Here is a 19,447-nt window from a genome sequence, read left to right on the forward strand (position 1 = left end):
TAACAAATAGTAAGGGGAGATGCTTAAGGGATTCACTCCAAAATTACACTACTGCTTCAAATAAAATGCTGATTTACTCCATTTTACTAACAATGTTACCCAGCCAGTTCATTAAAGCAAGAAGACATCTGATAACAGAGAGAAAATGCACCAGACAAATGATTTATAAAGAACTGAATAAACCACCCAACAGATGAGTCTCGCTATTTGAAGACGCATATATTTGTCTTCTTGTAGCCACGGCAACTAAGATTATTTTTCTTTCTGCTTCAGAAAGGAGAAATAACCTTAATTTACTATAAGGAATAATTCGAGTGACAACTGAGATTAGATTAACTTGTTCGAATGAAAAATGTAGTATTGATTCTCCTCAGGAAAATCTCCCCATTTTGAATAAAAATTAACTTGAGGATCACAGCCATTGGGAAATGGATTGATAAGACAGGAGATGTGACAAATACTTGCAAGGTTTTCTAATGTTGTAGGAACAGAACCAAATTCCAAGGATATGATCTATTCACTTGCAGGACAGAAATAATGATGGGCAATGGTGTTTAACATTGGGAAAGATACAATATGCATCGTGTTCTTCCATTAAGTCTTCACTCATTTTCTTATAAACTCATTCATTACCATTCTTCCAGATATCTAAAGATTATTTTTCATTGGTTTAGCACGTTATCTAGTCTGTGGACGTTGCTCCAGGCAACAGAGTAAGTCTACTTGCCAAATCTCTTGCATGGTCTACTCCTTGCAAGAATTCACCATGAATGTCTGTTCCAAGAAAGCAGGTGAGTGCTTTAACAGTCTTCTGTGAGACAGTCAACCATACTTTAAGTGCAGGTTAGTAACACACAGATTTTTCAGTGAGAAAAATGAGAAATGGAAAAAACACAGACAAATACAAGAGGAACTATGCCAACACCTATCTTGGGTTTGCATATACAGAGAATCTGCAAAGCAGATTTTCTGTTTTGAGATGAAAAAGAGGACAGACTATAGAATTAATCTGAAATAAGCATAAAATTCTTAATCTGGGTTTTGCTACACCATGTAACTGTGAGTATTTATCTTCTTGTGAACATAAAGATATAGCAAAATAAGAACATCTTGGGTGACCCATTGTTCTAAAGCTTTCTATTGGTTGTGTTCCTTCTTTTCCTAGTACTATTATTGAACCCCATAAAACCTGTTCTTTATCAGCTACAGAAGTGGAAAATTACAACTGAAATCTCTACAAGAACACAAAGCCTGCAGAAGCATTACTTGGGCTGATATGACCAGAAAATTTTACTGGTATGATAAAAGCAGAATTCCAAGAACAACAACATTTTAATTCTGTGATAACCACTTGGTTTTACTTCAAAACCATCCTGTACATCTGTTAACATGCTCCTGATAGTAGAGTTTCTGACTAATAATGCTCACTTGATGATCAGGTCTGCAACCAACTTCCTGGAAAAAGATCATTGTCTTGAATTCAAAATACTTCCAAAAACCTAGTCATTGTGCCTTGACTTTGTTTCTATACAAGACCATGATCTGAAAAATTGAAATGAAGAGTTATGGACCTCCATATTGCTGCTGGAGTGATCCCAGACAAATCAGCTAATGATGGAAAAAGTGCCCTGATAATATTCGTATAATAATAACCATTTTGGAAGTTTGTCCTTAATAACTCTGTTTGGGAGCAAAATGTGTGTCAGGCTCTTCAGATACTTCCAGTGGTCTTCCTATTCTCAGACAGGTTGTTCTTGTTGGCTGCCCCAGAAGAATCCCTCTTTTAGAAGGAAGGTATTAGGCTGGGGACCAATGACAGATTGCTCAGAAGCTCATCCATTCTGGGAATATGCCTATAGCAATTATCTGTAACAGTAGACTTGGCATAGCTACCTCTGTGCATTTAATTACGAATAAAAAATAATGAAAAAAAGACAAGCAAAATCAATGAAACAACCTTACCTAGAGAAATCATGACCCTCTTTATATGCTGAGGGTTAAAAAGGAAATAGGAACCCCTCTTCTGGCTATATGTATAGCTCAGCCTCTATAGCCTGAAGAAAAAGTCTACAAATAAGTATGGAGAATGGAGCTGAAGGGGAGTGAGCAAACGATCAAAACACAATTTCTGGATGCAGTTAATTATTAGAGCAGGTATGTTATAAAAATTAAAGACTAACATAAAATATGAAAAAAGGTAGAATTATCCTCAGTAAGTCAGTAAGGAGAGACTACTCACCAGACTGTAAGCAAGGAGAAAGAGTGTATAAAAGTCCTCCCCAAAAAATTTTGCTGTTACTAGCAACATAGCTCTACTTGGCTGGAAGTTATAGCAGCATAGTAGACTATTGGAATGCATTGAATAGAAAAAATAGAATTTCAGTGAACAAACCTCTCCTTTAGAGTTTGAAAACATCACGGACCACTACAGAGGTGGTTTGTAGCTTGTTTTTTTCCAGAACTGACAGAGTACAAGACACAGTCAAACACAGGAAATTAAAAACTGTCTACTCACTGTATTAACAACCTGTCAATTTCTTCTGCTGCTTTAAGGCATTCCAGACTGCCAAAAGCCAGTCTTACCCATAAAAAACATCAGTTTGAAACCTCTGCATTATGCATCTTAAAAGATCCATAATGCCAACCATCCCTAATAGACAGTCTGTTTTGTATGGTCAGTTTCTTCCAGGCAACCATGCTAATTTTCCAGCTCTTCTTAATATGAAGCCCATTCTCTTTAATAAAACCCAGAGAAGAAGGCTACTAGTTTTCTCTCAAAGAGTTATCTATTGCTTATGAAATAGTGGTATCTATGCCTAGATATGGATGGACTTACCTGATGCACACAGTCTAAGAACTGTAAGAAAACAGGAGCAAATCCGCTACCCTGACAATTGAGAGTCAGATTACTTCGTTGACTGAATTTATGACCAAAAGAGAGCCATTCTTTTTCCACCAGCATTCGGAAGCCTTCAAGTGTCCTGTAGAAGGGATCACTGAGTAACTGCACTAGAGATACTACCTAGATCACAAAACAGGATAAGAATGACAGAAGTTAAAAGGAGAACACACCTTATACAATGAAAATAAATATTCCATAATCTGTTTGTAGTTCAAGGAAACCAAAGCCTTCAAATAAATTCCGTTACAAGTATCTTCCCAGATAGGTCACATATTTTTATAAAATCATACAAATAGCATCTCACATGGAAGAGCCTTAAACTGTGACTTAATTAGTAAGATATTATTTACAAAATAGCACTGCCTACGCCTCAACAAAGATAGCATTAAATAATTGGTCATGAGGGTGACTCGAGCTTCTGCACTGTTGCCATGCTAGGGTGCTCACCAGCCAACTTCGGCCTGTTCTTGTAAACAGCATCCCAAGAGACTTTAAAATGCAGCACAGACTTCTCCCACCTCCACCAATGTAATTGTCCTTCTCTATTCTTCACTGTTTGACAGCAATTGCAAGAATTATGTTAACATTCTCTCTCTCTCTCTCTTTTTTTTTTTTTTTTAACCTGAAATAAGGATGCTGGCTGTACATGTTTTTATTCATTACACTTTTTCTGGATTATGAAGCAACTATGTATAGATACAATGTATCCATTAAATGAGGCAGCAGGTCATCATTTACATAATTTATAGTTTGTTCCACAATGTTATCTGTTCTGGTAATCTGTCCTTGCAGCAGGTGTGTTACAGTCACTTTGGCACAAAGTTAGTTTTCTCTCTGTGTACTCTCCTAACTTCATGTATGGCAAGTGAATGGCAAAAGAAAGAATTCCTATCCTTCCCTTCTATGTTAAAGCATACTGTATTTAAAAAGATAAATCATCTGTTGTGACAACTTTCATCTTTCATTCTTCCATATGGTCAAGTATGGGAATGCAGATCTTGTAGATAAGCCTTAGAATTCCAAGTCCCCGAGGACTTTTTGTAAAAGTTAATTTTAATGAATGCTTTAATGGAGTAAATTGCAAAGGAACACAAGGAACACAAAGCAAATTGCAAAGGAACATAAGCATACATTACATGTATGCTAGTCCCTGCTGCCACAACACTTTTTTTTTTAAAGGTTGTATCAAATTATCAATCACATATGTAAAAAAGTATGGCCTGGTGTTTTTCTTATTATTTAGTTATTTCAAGGTTTTAATAGCAGCTTACTTGTGCAGTAATATCCCAGCCGTCTTCCAAACAAACCATAACAGAAGAACCATTTTCCAGGAGCTCTGAGATGATCACACTCAATTGCATTATCCTGTGAAGCTATAGAGTATTGCAAATCAGTAAGACACTCAAGAGAAATATTTAGGTATTTTCAATAAATAGAATACGTTTGTATTTAACATTAAAAATGTATTACAAAATCTACATATATCACAGAGAAATTAACTGATGTAACAGATTCAAAAACTAAAAAACTTAACAATCTCAGAGGATTTTCATTTGAACTACAACAAAACTAAGCAAATATTTGAAGATAAGAACTAAAACTATTAAAACCAATAAGCACTGTAATAAAACAGTTGTCATAAAAAGTGGAATGAGAATGACACAGCTGACAGATTTATTGTAGAGAAATTCCACTCTGGGCTTAACACTAAATCTTTTCCTGTGAAAAGTTAAGGTTGCATAAAGTCACTAAGTACTTTGATGAGAGAATCCATATTTACAAGATAATAGTTTTAATGTTCAATCTTATGGAATTTGACAATTAATGAACTGAATATTTTTAAAATAAATCTACTATCTGAAATAGTTTAGATAGATTAAACTTTTTTTTTTTTTTTTTTTTTTTTTTTTTTTTTTTTTTGCTTTTGGGCAGACTCACTAAGAGGACACGCTAATTATTTGCATTCTAAAATTTGTTTTGCAGTGATACTAAACATTTCTGAGGGTCAATACGTTTCTTTGGGACAAAGTTTATTGACTTGAATGAGATTTATTCAAACACGATCACTTATAAGCAAGTTAAAGAACTTAGGTGACTTTGAGCATTTTTACCTTATGAAGAGAGTTCTCTTCTTTACTGTTAAAATGAAAAACTGTGGTGCTTCTACCATTTCTGTCATACTGACATGACATTCTTGGTAAATAATGTAACAGACTATATGTAAACAAATTTTTTATTAACCACTGAATGAAATTGCTCTTTGCAGAGCACCAAATACAAACCAACCCATAGTAACAGAAATATGAAAGCCTGAAGAAAGGAAGAAAGCAATATAGGAAAACAAATAAGCAAAGGATGGCAAGAGACATCTAAGACCATCTATGTATGGGAAAAAAGTAAATTCAGAAAGTTCAGAAAGCACAGGAAACAGACTCAGGGAAAGCAAAATTAACCTGGAGAAAATAAGAGAAAAAAGATAAATCAAACAACAGTTAAACCCTAGAAAATTCGTCCTTGCTTAAGGCTGATTTTTGCCTCATAAAAAAAGAAGAAAAAACAATCTTATGAATATTACCATGAAAACTATGACAGAAAACACTTAACTGCTCTGAACATTCACACAGTCTTTACTTACAAAATAAAAGTAACTAATTTTCCTGCTATTTTCAATAGGAAAAGGTTGAAAAGCATCTCATTTTTAAAATCAAACAGTTCATTTATTGTTCTATGCTTTCATAGGCAGAATAGACGAAAGACTATTTTTTGCTGTCCTTAATGAAAAAAACTGATATACAATCTTGTTATACAGATTCAATATGAAGAAATGCAAAATACTATTTGTATTGTTAGTGCTCAGAACATACTTTGAATTTCTTCTTCTGCATTCAAAACTTTATAAAGAACTATTTAATCTATACAGTGTTAAAACCAATATTGTGCAACTACTGTTACGTAGGAGTGGAAAGTTTGATACAAAAAAAACAAATTTCCAAGATGACAGATCTATGTCCTTTCACAGGATTAGCAGAAAATGTGACAAATCAGTCCGTAAATCAAATTTATCACATAAGTCATTTACCACATGATTTGCACCATGGAAGTGTCTTGGTAATGAATCAGAGGTAGAATATGACACTATGATCTAGTCCTGAGCAAAGAGTGATACCGTTACTTTTCCTCTCAAACATTCCTGAGAGTAACACAATGTGATAACCTCTCCTTGATCTCTGTGCTGCTATAGGAACATGTTTATTTCATCAAAATTACATTTATTTCCCTTATCTACATCTATTAACTTGCTCGACTGTTCCGTGATTGAAATTGTTCATGTGGTGGGGGCATCAAATCTTTAATGTCTCCTGATTTCTCCCTCTCTGAACAAAGTGGTTATTAGACATATCAATGACCAGCTCCTGTGTTCTGTAAGAAATCATCACACCTAAAAGAAAAAACTTCAGCAATTCCTTGCATTGTAGCACATTCCAGCCAGCATGCTTTCCGATGCATGATTTCTGAAATGACTATGTTACTCATATATATTTTCTCCTTGAGAAATCATTGTAAGAACCTATTCTGTTTTCTTTGATTATTTACATCGAGGAGAATTTATGCAACAGAATATTCCAAATAAAATATACAAGTGTTAAAAAACACTCTCTCTAATTAAAATTTTTTTAGATTTACAAAGAGCTGACTTTCTCTTCTTAATCTGAATCTTGCAAAGTTACTTACAGTCATTTAGTTAATCTTTATGTAAGGAAATATGGGATAGGGAAGTAAAGGAACAGATTTAAAGACAACAGATACTAATAGATGAACAAGCACACAATCCCCTCTCTCCTGCAAACACTTCTCCTTATTTCACAACAGATAACAGATGCTAGCTTATTTGCTAAATATTTGTGCATGTGGAAATTCAGTGTAGGAACACATATAAAGGGTAGAATATCACTCTGAAAAGCAAAAGGCTTATTTATTCTTCTCTACTTTTTTTCTGATTTTTGTAATAAATAAAATAAGAAAACAACCATTTAATACCAAGACCGTAAGTTGATAATATGCAATAAAAATGGTAATCTCTACTTACATACTTGTTCCATGTAACAATACGTGTTCCATGTAACCAGTAAATTATGCTATAAAAACTGCTTCCCACATCTGTAAATGTTATGATTGTATTAAAACAATAATGCCTATGTAAGGACAGAATTGATAGCATGCAAAATAATTACAAAGAACAAAGAGGAACAACAGCTGGTTAGAATACAATAGGTCTCTGTCAGAAGAGCCTGAAATTTATTTTGTGTAAGCAGTATTGCATAAAGATTATTAGAAGTACCTGTCATATAAATTACCTGTGGGAACCACTCTGACTCCCCAAGTGCTTTTAGGAATGTTGCCTCAGAATCTGTAGGAATAGTGCTGGGAACACAAGCTCTCATCAGCTTTTTAAAGCTTGCCTTCGTCTGTCGGATGTCACTGAATTCAACAGGAACAAATTCACAATTCAAAGCAAAATCAAGTTTGAAGCCCTGTGTAGGAAGGAAAGCAGCAGATATAATTTAAAAGGGAAACACATTTTTCAGTGAAAATCTTACCAAATATCATAGTCTTGTCTACTTTATTACTAAATACTTCAATTATTAATTCAAATTATTTTGAAATATCTGCCCAGTATAATGATAATCCTTACACTTGTAAAACGTACCATAAAAAAGTACCCATATACTACTCATAACAAAACTGTATACATGAGAGTTATACGACTACCACTGTAACACAGTTGAGTTGAATAAATCTGTTGCGCTATCTATGCACAAGAGAATGTGCCGGTCACTAGTGGCATCCCCCACGGCTCAGTACTGGGGCCAGTCCTCTTTAATATTATCATTGATAAATATCTTTATCGATGATCTGGGTGAGGGGATCGAGTGCACCCTCAGTAAGTTTGCAAATGACACCAAGTTAGGTGAGTGTGTCGATCTGCTTGAGGGTAGGAAGGCTCTGCAGGAGGATCTGGATAGGCTGCACCGATGGGCTGAGGTCAACTGTATGAGGTTCAACAAGGCCAAGTGCCAGGTCCTGCACCTGGGGCACAACAACCCCAAGCAGCACTACAGGCTGGGAGATGTGTGGTTGGAAAGCTGCCTGGCAGGGAAGGACCTGGCAGTATTGGTTGATAGTTGGCTGAATATGAGCCAGCAGTGTGCTCAGGTGGCCAAGAAGGCCAACAGCATCCTGGCTTGTATCAGAAACAGTGTGACCAGCAGGGCTAGGGAGGTGATCGTCCCCCTGTACTCGGCTCTGGTGAGGCCGCACCTCGAGTACTGTGTTCAGTTTTGGGCCCCTCGCTACAAGAAGGACATCGAGGTGCTCGAGCGAGTCCAGAGAAGGGCAACCAAGCTGGTGAGGGGCCTGGAGAACAAATCCTACGAGGAGCGGCTGAGGGAGCTGGGCTTGTTCAGCCTGGAGAAGAGGAGGCTCAGGGGCGACCTTATCACTCTCTACAGGTACCTTAAAGGAGGCTGTAGCGAGGTGGGGGTTGGTCTGTTCTCCCACGTGCCTGGTGACAGGACAAGGGGGAATGGGCTAAAGTTGCACCAGGGGAGGTTTAGGTTAGATGTTAGGAAGAACTTCTTTATCGAAAGGGTTGTTAGGCATTGGAACAGGCTGCCCAGGGAAGTGGTGGAGTCACCATCCCTGGAGGTCTTTAAAAGACGTTTAGATGTAGAGCTTAGGGATATGGTTTAGTGGGGACTGGTTAGTGTTAGGTCAGAGGTTGGACTCGGTGATCTTGAAGGTCTCTTCCAACCTAGATGATTCTGTGCTTCCTTTAGGACTTTTAGGCAAATTAACAATAAATAAATAAATATAGCCAACAATTCCAAGTTATGCTTGGATATAAGGATGCTAACAAAAGCTAGAGAAATACTAAACAATCAAAATCAACAAGCTTTCCTTATATAAAATCAAAGTTGAATTGATTTTGTAGACCAGATATAGATCAATGAGAGCAGACTCAAAACAATCATTTCATCGCTACATAGTATTATTATTCTGATTGCTGTATTGCCAATACAACACTCTTTTCCTTAGTAATGCCCAGAGATGACCTACTTTCTGCAAGATTGTACATTAAATACATAAATTTAAAATAAAAAGGAAGAAGAAGAAGGAAATCTTGAACTGTAAACCAGCAAGGAAATAAATCAATAAAATATAAGGATTCTTGAAGTATCCCTTTCTATGCAACTTTCAACTTATGTACATCCTGCTGGACTTCAGACTATTTCATGTTGGTTTTGTTGAACACTTGTTTGCACATCTAATAGTTACCTCCTTTCATATTCTGCATAGTAATGCATTTCCATATGGTAATTAAAAATGGTATTAAAAATGGTTTACTCTATACCAAGCACAAGTGTATTATCCCCATCTAGTTTACATCAGTTGATATATTAAGCAATTTCAATTTTTTGACCAAGTGGTTTTAAAGGGTTCCTTCAAAGAAGCAAAGCAAAGACTTTTGCTCCTACTACACATCTTTAGTTTCATCACTCTCTTCACTTATTATTCATTAAAAAATTGAACAGAAATTAAAAAACTGTCAGTATTTGACTATAGCAATTTATGTCTACATAACCATCTCTTGAGTTACTCTTCCTGTACTCCTTTTTATGAAATTGCCTGCTTTGCCAGAGCCTCCTGGAGCTTATAGTTATAAAAGATACCTTAAATAAGATAAAAAACTGATATGAGTAGACCTGATTGAAAACCTCAGGATGAATGCCCTCCAGAAAATCAAATGAAAACTGCAACTCAAAAAACTGAAAATTTTGCAGGAAAATAAACTGCTTTCTTAGTATTCATTAGAACAGTTTATTCTAGTAATTATTAATTATGTTTACTTTGGAGATTTCTGTTTTGTTCTTTTTACTACTATGCTTTATTGTATTGAACCAGAACACTTTGTTTATAGATTTAATAGGATATTTCTGTCAATTATTGTTATGCTAATTATATTATAAAGTATTTGAATGTCAAAATAAATATGAATAACTAATAAAAATGACTTCTTTGGATACCAATGTCTAATGAAGAAACCTAAAGGAAAATAAATTTAAAATCAGTTATAAATGATAAATTAAAAATGAAAAGAACTGATATCTTTTATATATATATATAAATATGACTGCATGTAAAAGTAAGATATAAAAGAACACTTGAAAGTACAAAAGAGAAGTTAAAATTGAAACAGATTGCGAAGATTTTTAGCATTTTGATTCATCATTCTAATACAACATGATTCTTTCATCTCCAGAAATAATTCATTCATAAAGAATTGAAAAAGGTAATTTTTACTTACTACTAACTGCTGTTGTAAACTATGTATTTCACAAAATGCATTGTGTTTTATGTATGCTCATATTTGGAAAAGCAAAAACAAATGATTTTTCAGTCTTTGCAGAGATTAAAAAGATATCTAAACATTTTCTGAAAAGTGAAGACCTAATAAAGGATACATGTTTCTTAAACAACCGTGTCTAAAATATTAAAATTTATCCCAAAAGAGTGTCTAAAACCGTAGATATCATGGACCTCTTCATGTAATCAAATCAGGATGAACAGACTTCTGAGTTAGTGTTATCCACATCAATTTGACTTCATATGATTGTAAATGCTACCCCTAATTACTTTTCCTGTTTAATAAAATTCCATTTGCTTCATAACGTATTTCAGCACACCAGGAAAAATAAAACTTCAAATAAGCCTTTTTTATATTTTTCAAACTAGACATTACTGTGAGATGACAACTCAGCTGAACATTAGATGACGAGTCAGCTGAATCAGAGGAGTAATAAGCATTTAGGTGTATTTAAGCATGGCTTTGACAGGAAGACCATACATATAGAGAACTTCAGCACACTCTTGGAATAGCTCTGAAGAGCCTCTGAATGGGGCAGCTGCCAGGATCTTTATCTCAGCAGCTACACTTGGCACAGCTGAACACTGCTGCTCTTTCTCCCTGCAAAGCCTATGTTGTTGGAACAGCAAATACATGGTAGCTTCAAAATACAAAGGCTTTGCTAGATGTTTTGTTGCCACACAATACATTTCATGAGTTCAATACATGAGTTTGTGCTTGTGTCTAGCTGTTCTTTAAAACAATTCAGTAAGTTTTTATTTATGTTAACTTTGTTGTATTATGTAACGACAGAGTGCGATTTCTAACCCCAACCACATTATGCTGCATTAACTGTTATTCTATGTATAGCAATACAGAACACAGCAGAACAGAACAAAATGGAGAGCATGCCTGTGTAGCAAATACTACCTAAAATGCCCATGAGAATTTACACCTTTAGGAGATCTATCCACTTGACTTATCTAGAATATTATTTTTGCTTTGAAAAAGCATTAGGGCTATTGAACTCAAGCCAAATAAAAACTATATTAACATAAAAATAAAAATGACATTACCCGTAACTGAGATTTTTCTCCAAATATATAGAGGGCTGCTTGACGTCTCAAAAGCTGACTTTGCAAAAAAGTGCTGCTACTGTAGGAAGTGGCATTGTCTTTGCCTGCAAGTCTTGCACCAACATCAATGAATGGAGTCTGAGCGTTGATAAATCGGTTGCTTGAACGAAGACTTGCCCATACACCTTCATAAAGATGAAAAATATTTTAAAAACCTCTTAGTGTGAGGCACTAGAGATGATAATTATTCATGCATATGCTACAATGTAATTTAGAAAGTACAATGTTTAAACATGTCGCTTGCATTCCTCATAGAACACAATTAACAACATGTACTGGAAATAAATCGTTTCATAACAAAAATTGTCAAAATCATTCTACTGTACTGTCTTTTAACCTAAGATTCTAATCAAACAATGCTTTCCACTGTAGAGAAAATGGTTGCTATGAAATCAGTTACACAACGATAAAAGAAATAACAATTTGCAAGTAACTAACATCCATTTAAGTACACGGAAATTAAATTACTGGTGTGCTTTCAGAAGTAGGGACAAAAAACTCAACTATTTCCTTGTCAAAGGCATATTATTTTGGAAGTCTAACCAATAAGAATATTACGCAATAATTTCTTCCCTCAAAAATAGAAATACTATCACTTTAAATTCCCCATTTATCTCGAATTCTATTTAATAATGCACCCCATATCCTATTATAACAAAAATGTATGTACAAGGATCAATTTAAATAACACATTTCAGGATAAGGTATTCCATATTTGCTCTCCAACTGCAGTGATTAAAATGCAGAACTTCATGGATTTTAGTTTCTAACTGTCCATGTTTAGTGAGCAACTAAAAATGGAAATTAATTTAAGAAAGTTATTTTCTAATCATATTTTTCACAACTAGCTTATATAGTATAGCTGTGAGTGTAGACAGAAGGATGCTTAGAAGATCACAGTTCTAGTTTTAATCTGGCACTAAGATCACTAATACTCTGGCACGGTACAGAAATCCCCAAACTAGCAACAACGTGAGCTTGAACCTAAGTGCAGCGTAACATGGAACCACAGCCTTGCATCTGAAAGCAGCACATCTGTATTTGAATGGCATTGTACTAATCTAATAAACTCTGCCTCTCAACATTTTAGGTTGCATATTGTAACTAATGCAGCTACATTATTGTCCACCCAAAAGATGTGAGCAAATAGGATTAACTGAGGATGGTTGGCTAGAATCCTATGAATTGGTTAACAGTTCCAAACAGTTCCAACCTCAAAGAAAGGCAGTTTTATAAAATATCTCACAGTATTTTTAGTGTAGACTTTTGTTCCACATCTGAACTGCTACAGACGATACAATGAAGACTTTAGAACACAAACAGAAACCACAAAAAGCGTTTAATATAAGAAATAAGTTCTTGTTCATTTGGCATGAAAAAATGCTAGTTCCAACACAGACAACTCTCCTCCCAAGATGATGCACACAAAAATATCATATAACTCATACTTTATAACATACTAGAAATGCAGGGCATCATTAGAGTGTGTAGCACATCAAAAGCATAAAAATTGTTTATAAATACATGCAGATGAACATGTTTACCACTGATGGATATCAGTGATTAAAAGACAACTGTATTTCTTTTCTAACTTTGCCTAGTATCTTATTTTTTGGTAGCTGTATCTAACTTTCATTATTTCTGATGTACTGTATTATTATAAGTTTATAAATTGGCAAATACCAGTTTTTCCCTGTTCACTAACATTACCAGTAGCTTTGGAAAGAAAGATCATTGACTGGGTAACAGTATTTCTTAATTATTCTACTAAGGCAGTAGGAGTACTAAATGCTTTTTTTTTTCTGCAGAATTATTTTTTTTGCGGTTTAAAGTTTTGGCACGGGGAACTATTTTTCTGAAAGAGCGTAAAATTCAACATGTCACTCTGCATTAGATCATTAATATTAAAGTTTAATGTGGTGAAGTGTGTGGCTTATCACTGTCACTGCATCATACAGTCAATGGTCAAATAAACCCAAACCCAAATCATAACAAAACTACAACAGTGAACCCCCAAATCCCAAATTTTGTTAGTGCAGAGTCAAGGCTTTCTGACAGCATTACTTTAGCATATATTAAATATAGTAGTAGTTATGGAGATGGCAGATGAGAACGTGCTTTCAGGACACAGTACAGTACCTTGATGGACTCTTCCCTTAGTTGCTGATTTGGAATTTGAATGAGTGAAACATTTATCTCTGTACCCAAGCACTGGTAGATAACAGTAAAGACAGAAGGAGGAGGAATGGAATGCACATTGCAGCAAGACACATTGCAGGAGAAAAGAAAAGCGTTACTTATTAATTTCCAAAGATTAAGTATATATAGAATTTTTTTTATACTACATGATTTATCAGACAGTAAAAATCTTAGTCATCACAAGACAAAACATAAGTCAAGCCAGAAAACCAGTATTAAGTGAGAAGGAAGTATCCTTTTATCAAAAAACATTAATTTTCATTATCATTTCAGTAGTTTTAAATGAATGCAGCAATCTTTTTTCCCCCCTATTGTTATAAAGTGTTAATAAAGGAAACCTAATGATTAAATCATTCTGTTGAATATTTTATTGAAGGCTTCTCTCCAGACTTTTTAATTACTTTAATTAAACATCCCAAATCTTAGTGCATTTTTGTAAAGCTGTTCTGGTCTGTTTTAAGTAGGTAATTTAATGGGCCTCAAAATCAAATCAGAATGTAAGACATGATTCGTTCTATTCACATACAGAAATTTCTAAAGGATTAAGTACAACCATATGATTTAGAAAATCTGCAAGATCTATCACACAAAGAAATTTCCCTCCCTTGTATAAATACTCATTTTTGGTTGGAGTCTTGTATGCTTATCAGAGTGTATGTTCTTGGCTGCAAAACCACATCTGCATAAGCAACTTCTTTTCATTAATACGTTCTATTAAAACATATTCTTGCTAATGAATGTTGTTTTTCAAATCAATGTCTGAGCTGAGTCTGTATTTATTCATTAAAAATATCTTAGTGTTTTCCAGCAGTAGCTAATCATACTGAGAAAAGGATTTTATTCTATTAAAATTTTATTTTATTAAATTACACAACAAAACTAGGTAAGAATTTCTGTGCTTTATAATCACACTGTATTTATAAAGTAATACATGAAGAAAAGATTTGCATTTTCTAGTGAACTTATGAAAGATATCAACCAAATTGCTGCCAAAAAAAAGGGTCCAAGAATGAAAATATATTATGAAATATAAGTATTTGGCAAATATTTCTGATCAGAAATAACTGTGTTTTAGGCAAATACTTTACTACAGTGTTCCAGATAAACTAAAAAAAATACAGTACTTAGTGTGGACACAAATATCAATGAGTATTCAGAACAAGGATGATTTTTAAAATTGGAATTACTATTCAAGTACTGCCACGTATTTTTTAATTTTAAATGTATGCATATTAAAAAAAACACAGTGTCTGGCACAAAAGAATGGAAAATGTCATTTTCAGTTGGTGCATCCAAACTGAACCTGTATTTTGAGCCCTCTATGTGTGACAATGAAAATAAGGAAGGAAAGAGTGATCCAGAATTAAACGTACAAAAATACTGCTATTATATTTTGTACAATGTACTGCAAAATCCAATTATTAAATGGATGGTGCAGATGCTTGCTATGATAAAGTAACTACCTAACCACACAGCCTTTATTTTATTTTTGTGTGTGTTTCTTGGTTTTGCTTTTTGAATTACTCTGAGGAATGTGAAGAGAAATCACTTTAGACTGCCTGCATAAAGTAAGTTTCCTTTTGTAGCTGACCAAAAAATCTGCATTTTTGGTCCTGCATACTGTATTGTGACACGACACATCTACAATATACCTAGCTTGCAAAAGTAGAAAAAATCCTTTTGATAGTAAACAATGTGAATCCATTTATCTGAGAACAGCAATTTAAGCAATCTATAAAATTTGTATATTTTAGAGTTTCTTCTAAAAGAACTCTGTTATCTAACTTAAAAAGACCCTAGAGTTTACTTCTTTACAGTAAGATATTCCCTTTCTCTTTTCTCTTGTACGCTGTCAACTTCTTACCTTCACTAGGGCTCCCATTGTACTTGTTAAACATTCCTATTTTTCAGCAAAGTCCTCATGTATCCTGCTGAGCTGTGAACAGACTGCAGATACTGGTCTGTAGTTACACCTTTCAGATATATAGAGCAGGTGTGGCATCAATCCAGCAAGATACAAGCTAATTTCTCTGCCCTTTTCCTGATTAATGCTGAAATTTAGCCAAGAGATGATATCCAACAAGAAAACATGATGTCTGTGACTTTTACACTACCTTGAGACTCCTTTTTCCTTCCCTGAGTAGCTCACTCTATCACACTTCAAAAGACAACTTCCATGTAGTCAAACAGCAAGCTTTTCCCTTTTTTTTATCTGGAGTATCTTCATGGCTCCTCAGCAAAACTTTGCTGTTGGCACTTCTATCCCAACATGAGGAGGTAGAATACAACAAAACGTCTGCTGTTGGCTACCCAGTATTTTCACTATTTCAGTATTAAGACAAGCTATGCACAGCCATGAGTTCATTTAACAATTCCAGACACTCTTGCTCTCTTCAGTTCCCAGTAATTTTACCTTTCCAATTAAATTCTCTGTATTTTTTTCATCTCCATGTACTACAATAGTTTAAGACAGTGAATAGAGAACATCAGAAGAACTTTTAGATATAAACCATGCATATACTATGACTAATGATAGTGAAAAGAATTGTCAATTCTGCGATGATCCTCATAAACTGTTTTTCCTCTCTTTCTTTCTGCTATAATCCTCATATAATTTCTCTATATAGCTGCTTTCTTCTTTCCTTCATTTTTCCAATCTCTTCCATCTCTTTTGGAAGTCTTTCTCTAGAAAATTGTTTTATTTTTCTCCATACAAAGCTACAGCATTTCTATCACAAAATAATTTGGTTTGGAATAGACCTCAGCAGGTCAAAATAGGTCTAACTTTTATTTCAGATGAAGTTTTTAAGTGTTTTCTCATTTCTACCTCTGAGTTGAACTTGCTGTAAGATTGGTATTTTGCTGCCTGCAAAGCTGCACTGAGTCATAAGGGAAGAAAAGCAACTTTCAGATGCCTAAAAATATTTGTATTAGCCTTCATGGATAGAAGGTAACTAAGTCTAAAATTTTTCATTTTGAGAAATATTTTTACCCTTATTACTACAAACATACAATGTATTTAAGTAATTTAACACATTAGTTTAAGCACAGAAAAAATCCTAATGATTTCATCAGACCAGAAGAGTAAAAGTAACTGGTATTCACTTCGCAGAATGAGTTTCTTGTAGAAATGACACTGATGATCCCTTGTAACTAAGAATAACTATTCCCAAAGAAGGCACTGTATCTCTCTACTCTTACAGCCTGGCCACATAACGCTATCCTCTACCTAGAGTAAAATTATTCAGATTGATTATTTGTATCTAGATGAAGCATCAGCTAATCTTCAGACAAATGCCAGACTAATGCAAATTACAAAACTGGAGACTGTAAGGTGCATTCAATCCTAATGTAAAATGTGCATTTTTAGGTCATCCGTGGCAGGTACATTACACACATGGATGTATCACAAAGTATTTAGAAACATATTTCCTGAGTGCTTAATTTTAAACATGAAATTAGCTTTATTTCAATGGTAGAGTAGAAGACAAACAGAAATTAGATACTAAGAGTATGTCATGAACTGAGGCTAATTGGTAATTTTGATTTTTTTGTTTCAGAATATAATGAATTCAGTGTAATTATTTTTACTTCACTAACATTTTGTTATCATTTATTATTTCAAATAACACAGGTACTTAGACTTTGATCTAGTCTTACTAACCTCCTCGAGCAAAGCTATTGGATAGATTTACATCCAAATGTCCTGGCACTACCTGCTTAAACACAGTAGACATTCTTGAAGCCCTCCTTTCAGTGCCTAAAGTCAGCCAAAAAAAGAATAGAAGATTAAAAAAAAACTACACTTACTCAGACTAACACTTACCATAAATGATGAAATACCTTTTTTTTTTCACACAATGCAGCTAATTCTTTCCAATTTTGTATTTCTGCTGTATTTTTTTAAGACAGATGTATACATTGGCAACAAAATGTTGATGTTAGATACAGTTAAGCAATCAACATATGTTACAATAAACGAAGTAAACATGCAGACTTTGGAGATAGTGTTATTTTACAAGAAAAGCCACTGACCCTGTTAGGCCGATTTTCACCAAATAAGTGAGGCAAGACAGACAATTTCAAGTCACACACTCTCTAAGACATTGAGGATACCTTCACATATCAGTTTCATCAGGTAGTAATTGAGATAAAACATGGATTTGTTTCTTCATGATTCCACATTTACCTAACTTAAATAACGTCTTTTGAACGTGTTTTCACTGCAAGTAAGCTCTACATGGAAATAGCATTAAAATCCCATTGTCAGTATGTAACATATGAAAATGCCTAAATGACTTCCACTACTTTTGTAGCTAAATCTGTTCATGTGGTGTCTGGCCTTCCACTCCCACATTTTCTCACAGTATGAAACAGAGTAACATTTCACAGTCTCTTCAGGTTGGCATTCTCTTATTCAATATACCTAAGTTTTCAATATGCCTACTTTGTTATAAAAGACCTTAAAGTGTATCTATGTTTTTGATTCTGTTAAATAATTGTTGCATTTGATATTTAAAACAAACAAACAACAACAACAACTTGGCATCTTTATATTCTGGAGGACTTTATATTATTAACTCCAGAATTGTTAAAATTACTAATGCCTCTAGATTGGGCCATTGTATCCAAGTGAATTTCATCAAAAGCCATGAACCATAGACTGAGAATCACTTACCATCAGATTAAGAACACTGAAAAACATTTTGAAAAAGTTTAAAAACATCCTTTACGTACAGAGACACACTCATCAAAACTAAGAGTGAATAAAACCATCTGGAAAACGAAACAACAGAGGAAACAACAGAATTCAAATTGAACTAACACCAAATCCAAGAAAATTTGCTTTTCAACTTAAACACAGAAAAGGACTATACCAAACAATTTTACCTGGAGATAGAGCAATTGTTGGTCTAACAGTGAGAGTATTACTGCCATTCATTTTGCAGTGGACGGATATCACATTAAGTAAGGCTTGTAGGTATTTTTCTTGTTCTATACTGCTTGAAGATTCTAAAGAAGCAGGAGCTAGAAAGAGTTGCAGGAAGAATGGACAACATTAACATATATTTATAAATACACAGGATAACAAAAGAAAAAAGCTAACCATATAAAAAAGATAATTGACAATTTCATGGTTTGCCTGTCCTATGTTGAAAAGGTCATTTCTTCAATGACAAAGAATGCCCATCACCTGGCTGCAAGCAGCACCATCAATATTCTCTTGCATTACACTCCACAAAGCTAAGCTTCTAAAAGAGTCTTTTATCCAGTGGTAACCATTCAAAACATTGACAATGCACAAATGGTCAATGCGAACAGAACGGAGATGCTGTAGTTTTCCCTTCACTCTTGAAAGTGAAAGTAACATTTACAAGTTTGTGGTATTTGCCAGCAAATGTCAGCTTCAAAATAATAATAATAAATAATAATAAAAATAATAATAATAAAAAAGCGTAGAGAACAGATAGAATAGTGTTTCAACAGAAGTAAGATAAAACCATACTCAGTCAGCTCTTCCTCAGTACAGTAAGGGAAGGTGCCTTACACGTGAGCAGAGGTTCCATGAGATATGCTGCCCATTCACTGAAAGTATACATTTATTAATAGACACCAGTGTTTATGCCATCTTTTTATGCAGTTAGAGGCATCACTGGACACAACCCTCAAATCTTTCAGGCACCCTACCCCAAGATTCTGATGTTTTTAGGGAAATAGAAAGAGAAAAGAGGATGGACAGTGCATGCACACCGGGATAACATATGTAAAGGAATTCCAGCTATGAAAAGCAACATTCCTGTTCCC

General features: G+C 34.3%; 1 protein-coding gene across 6 annotated transcripts in view; it reads right to left on the reverse strand.

Moving 5' to 3' along the window:
* SBF2 (SET binding factor 2) overlaps positions 1-19,447 on the reverse strand; it is a 252,394-nt gene that overhangs the window by 23,039 nt on the left and 209,908 nt on the right. For 4 of the 6 annotated variants that reach the window (XM_068685291.1, XM_068685290.1, XM_068685289.1 and 1 more), the window contains 7 exons: positions 18,533-18,670; positions 17,307-17,402; positions 13,583-13,654; positions 11,384-11,568; positions 7,258-7,434; positions 4,174-4,275; positions 2,837-3,022 (listed from right to left, as the gene is read on the reverse strand). In XM_068685291.1, coding sequence (XP_068541392.1) covers positions 2,837-3,022; positions 4,174-4,275; positions 7,258-7,434; positions 11,384-11,568; positions 13,583-13,654; positions 17,307-17,402; positions 18,533-18,670 — 956 coding nt within the window. The remainder of the gene's footprint in view (positions 1-2,836; positions 3,023-4,173; positions 4,276-7,257; positions 7,435-11,383; positions 11,569-13,582; positions 13,655-17,306; positions 17,403-18,532; positions 18,671-19,447) is intronic. The other 2 variants (XM_068685293.1, XM_068685294.1) reach the window with 2 other exon arrangements.

The sequence above is a fragment of the Anas acuta genome, chromosome 5 (assembly GCF_963932015.1).
Source record: "Anas acuta chromosome 5, bAnaAcu1.1, whole genome shotgun sequence".
Lineage (NCBI taxonomy): Eukaryota > Metazoa > Chordata > Aves > Anseriformes > Anatidae > Anas > Anas acuta.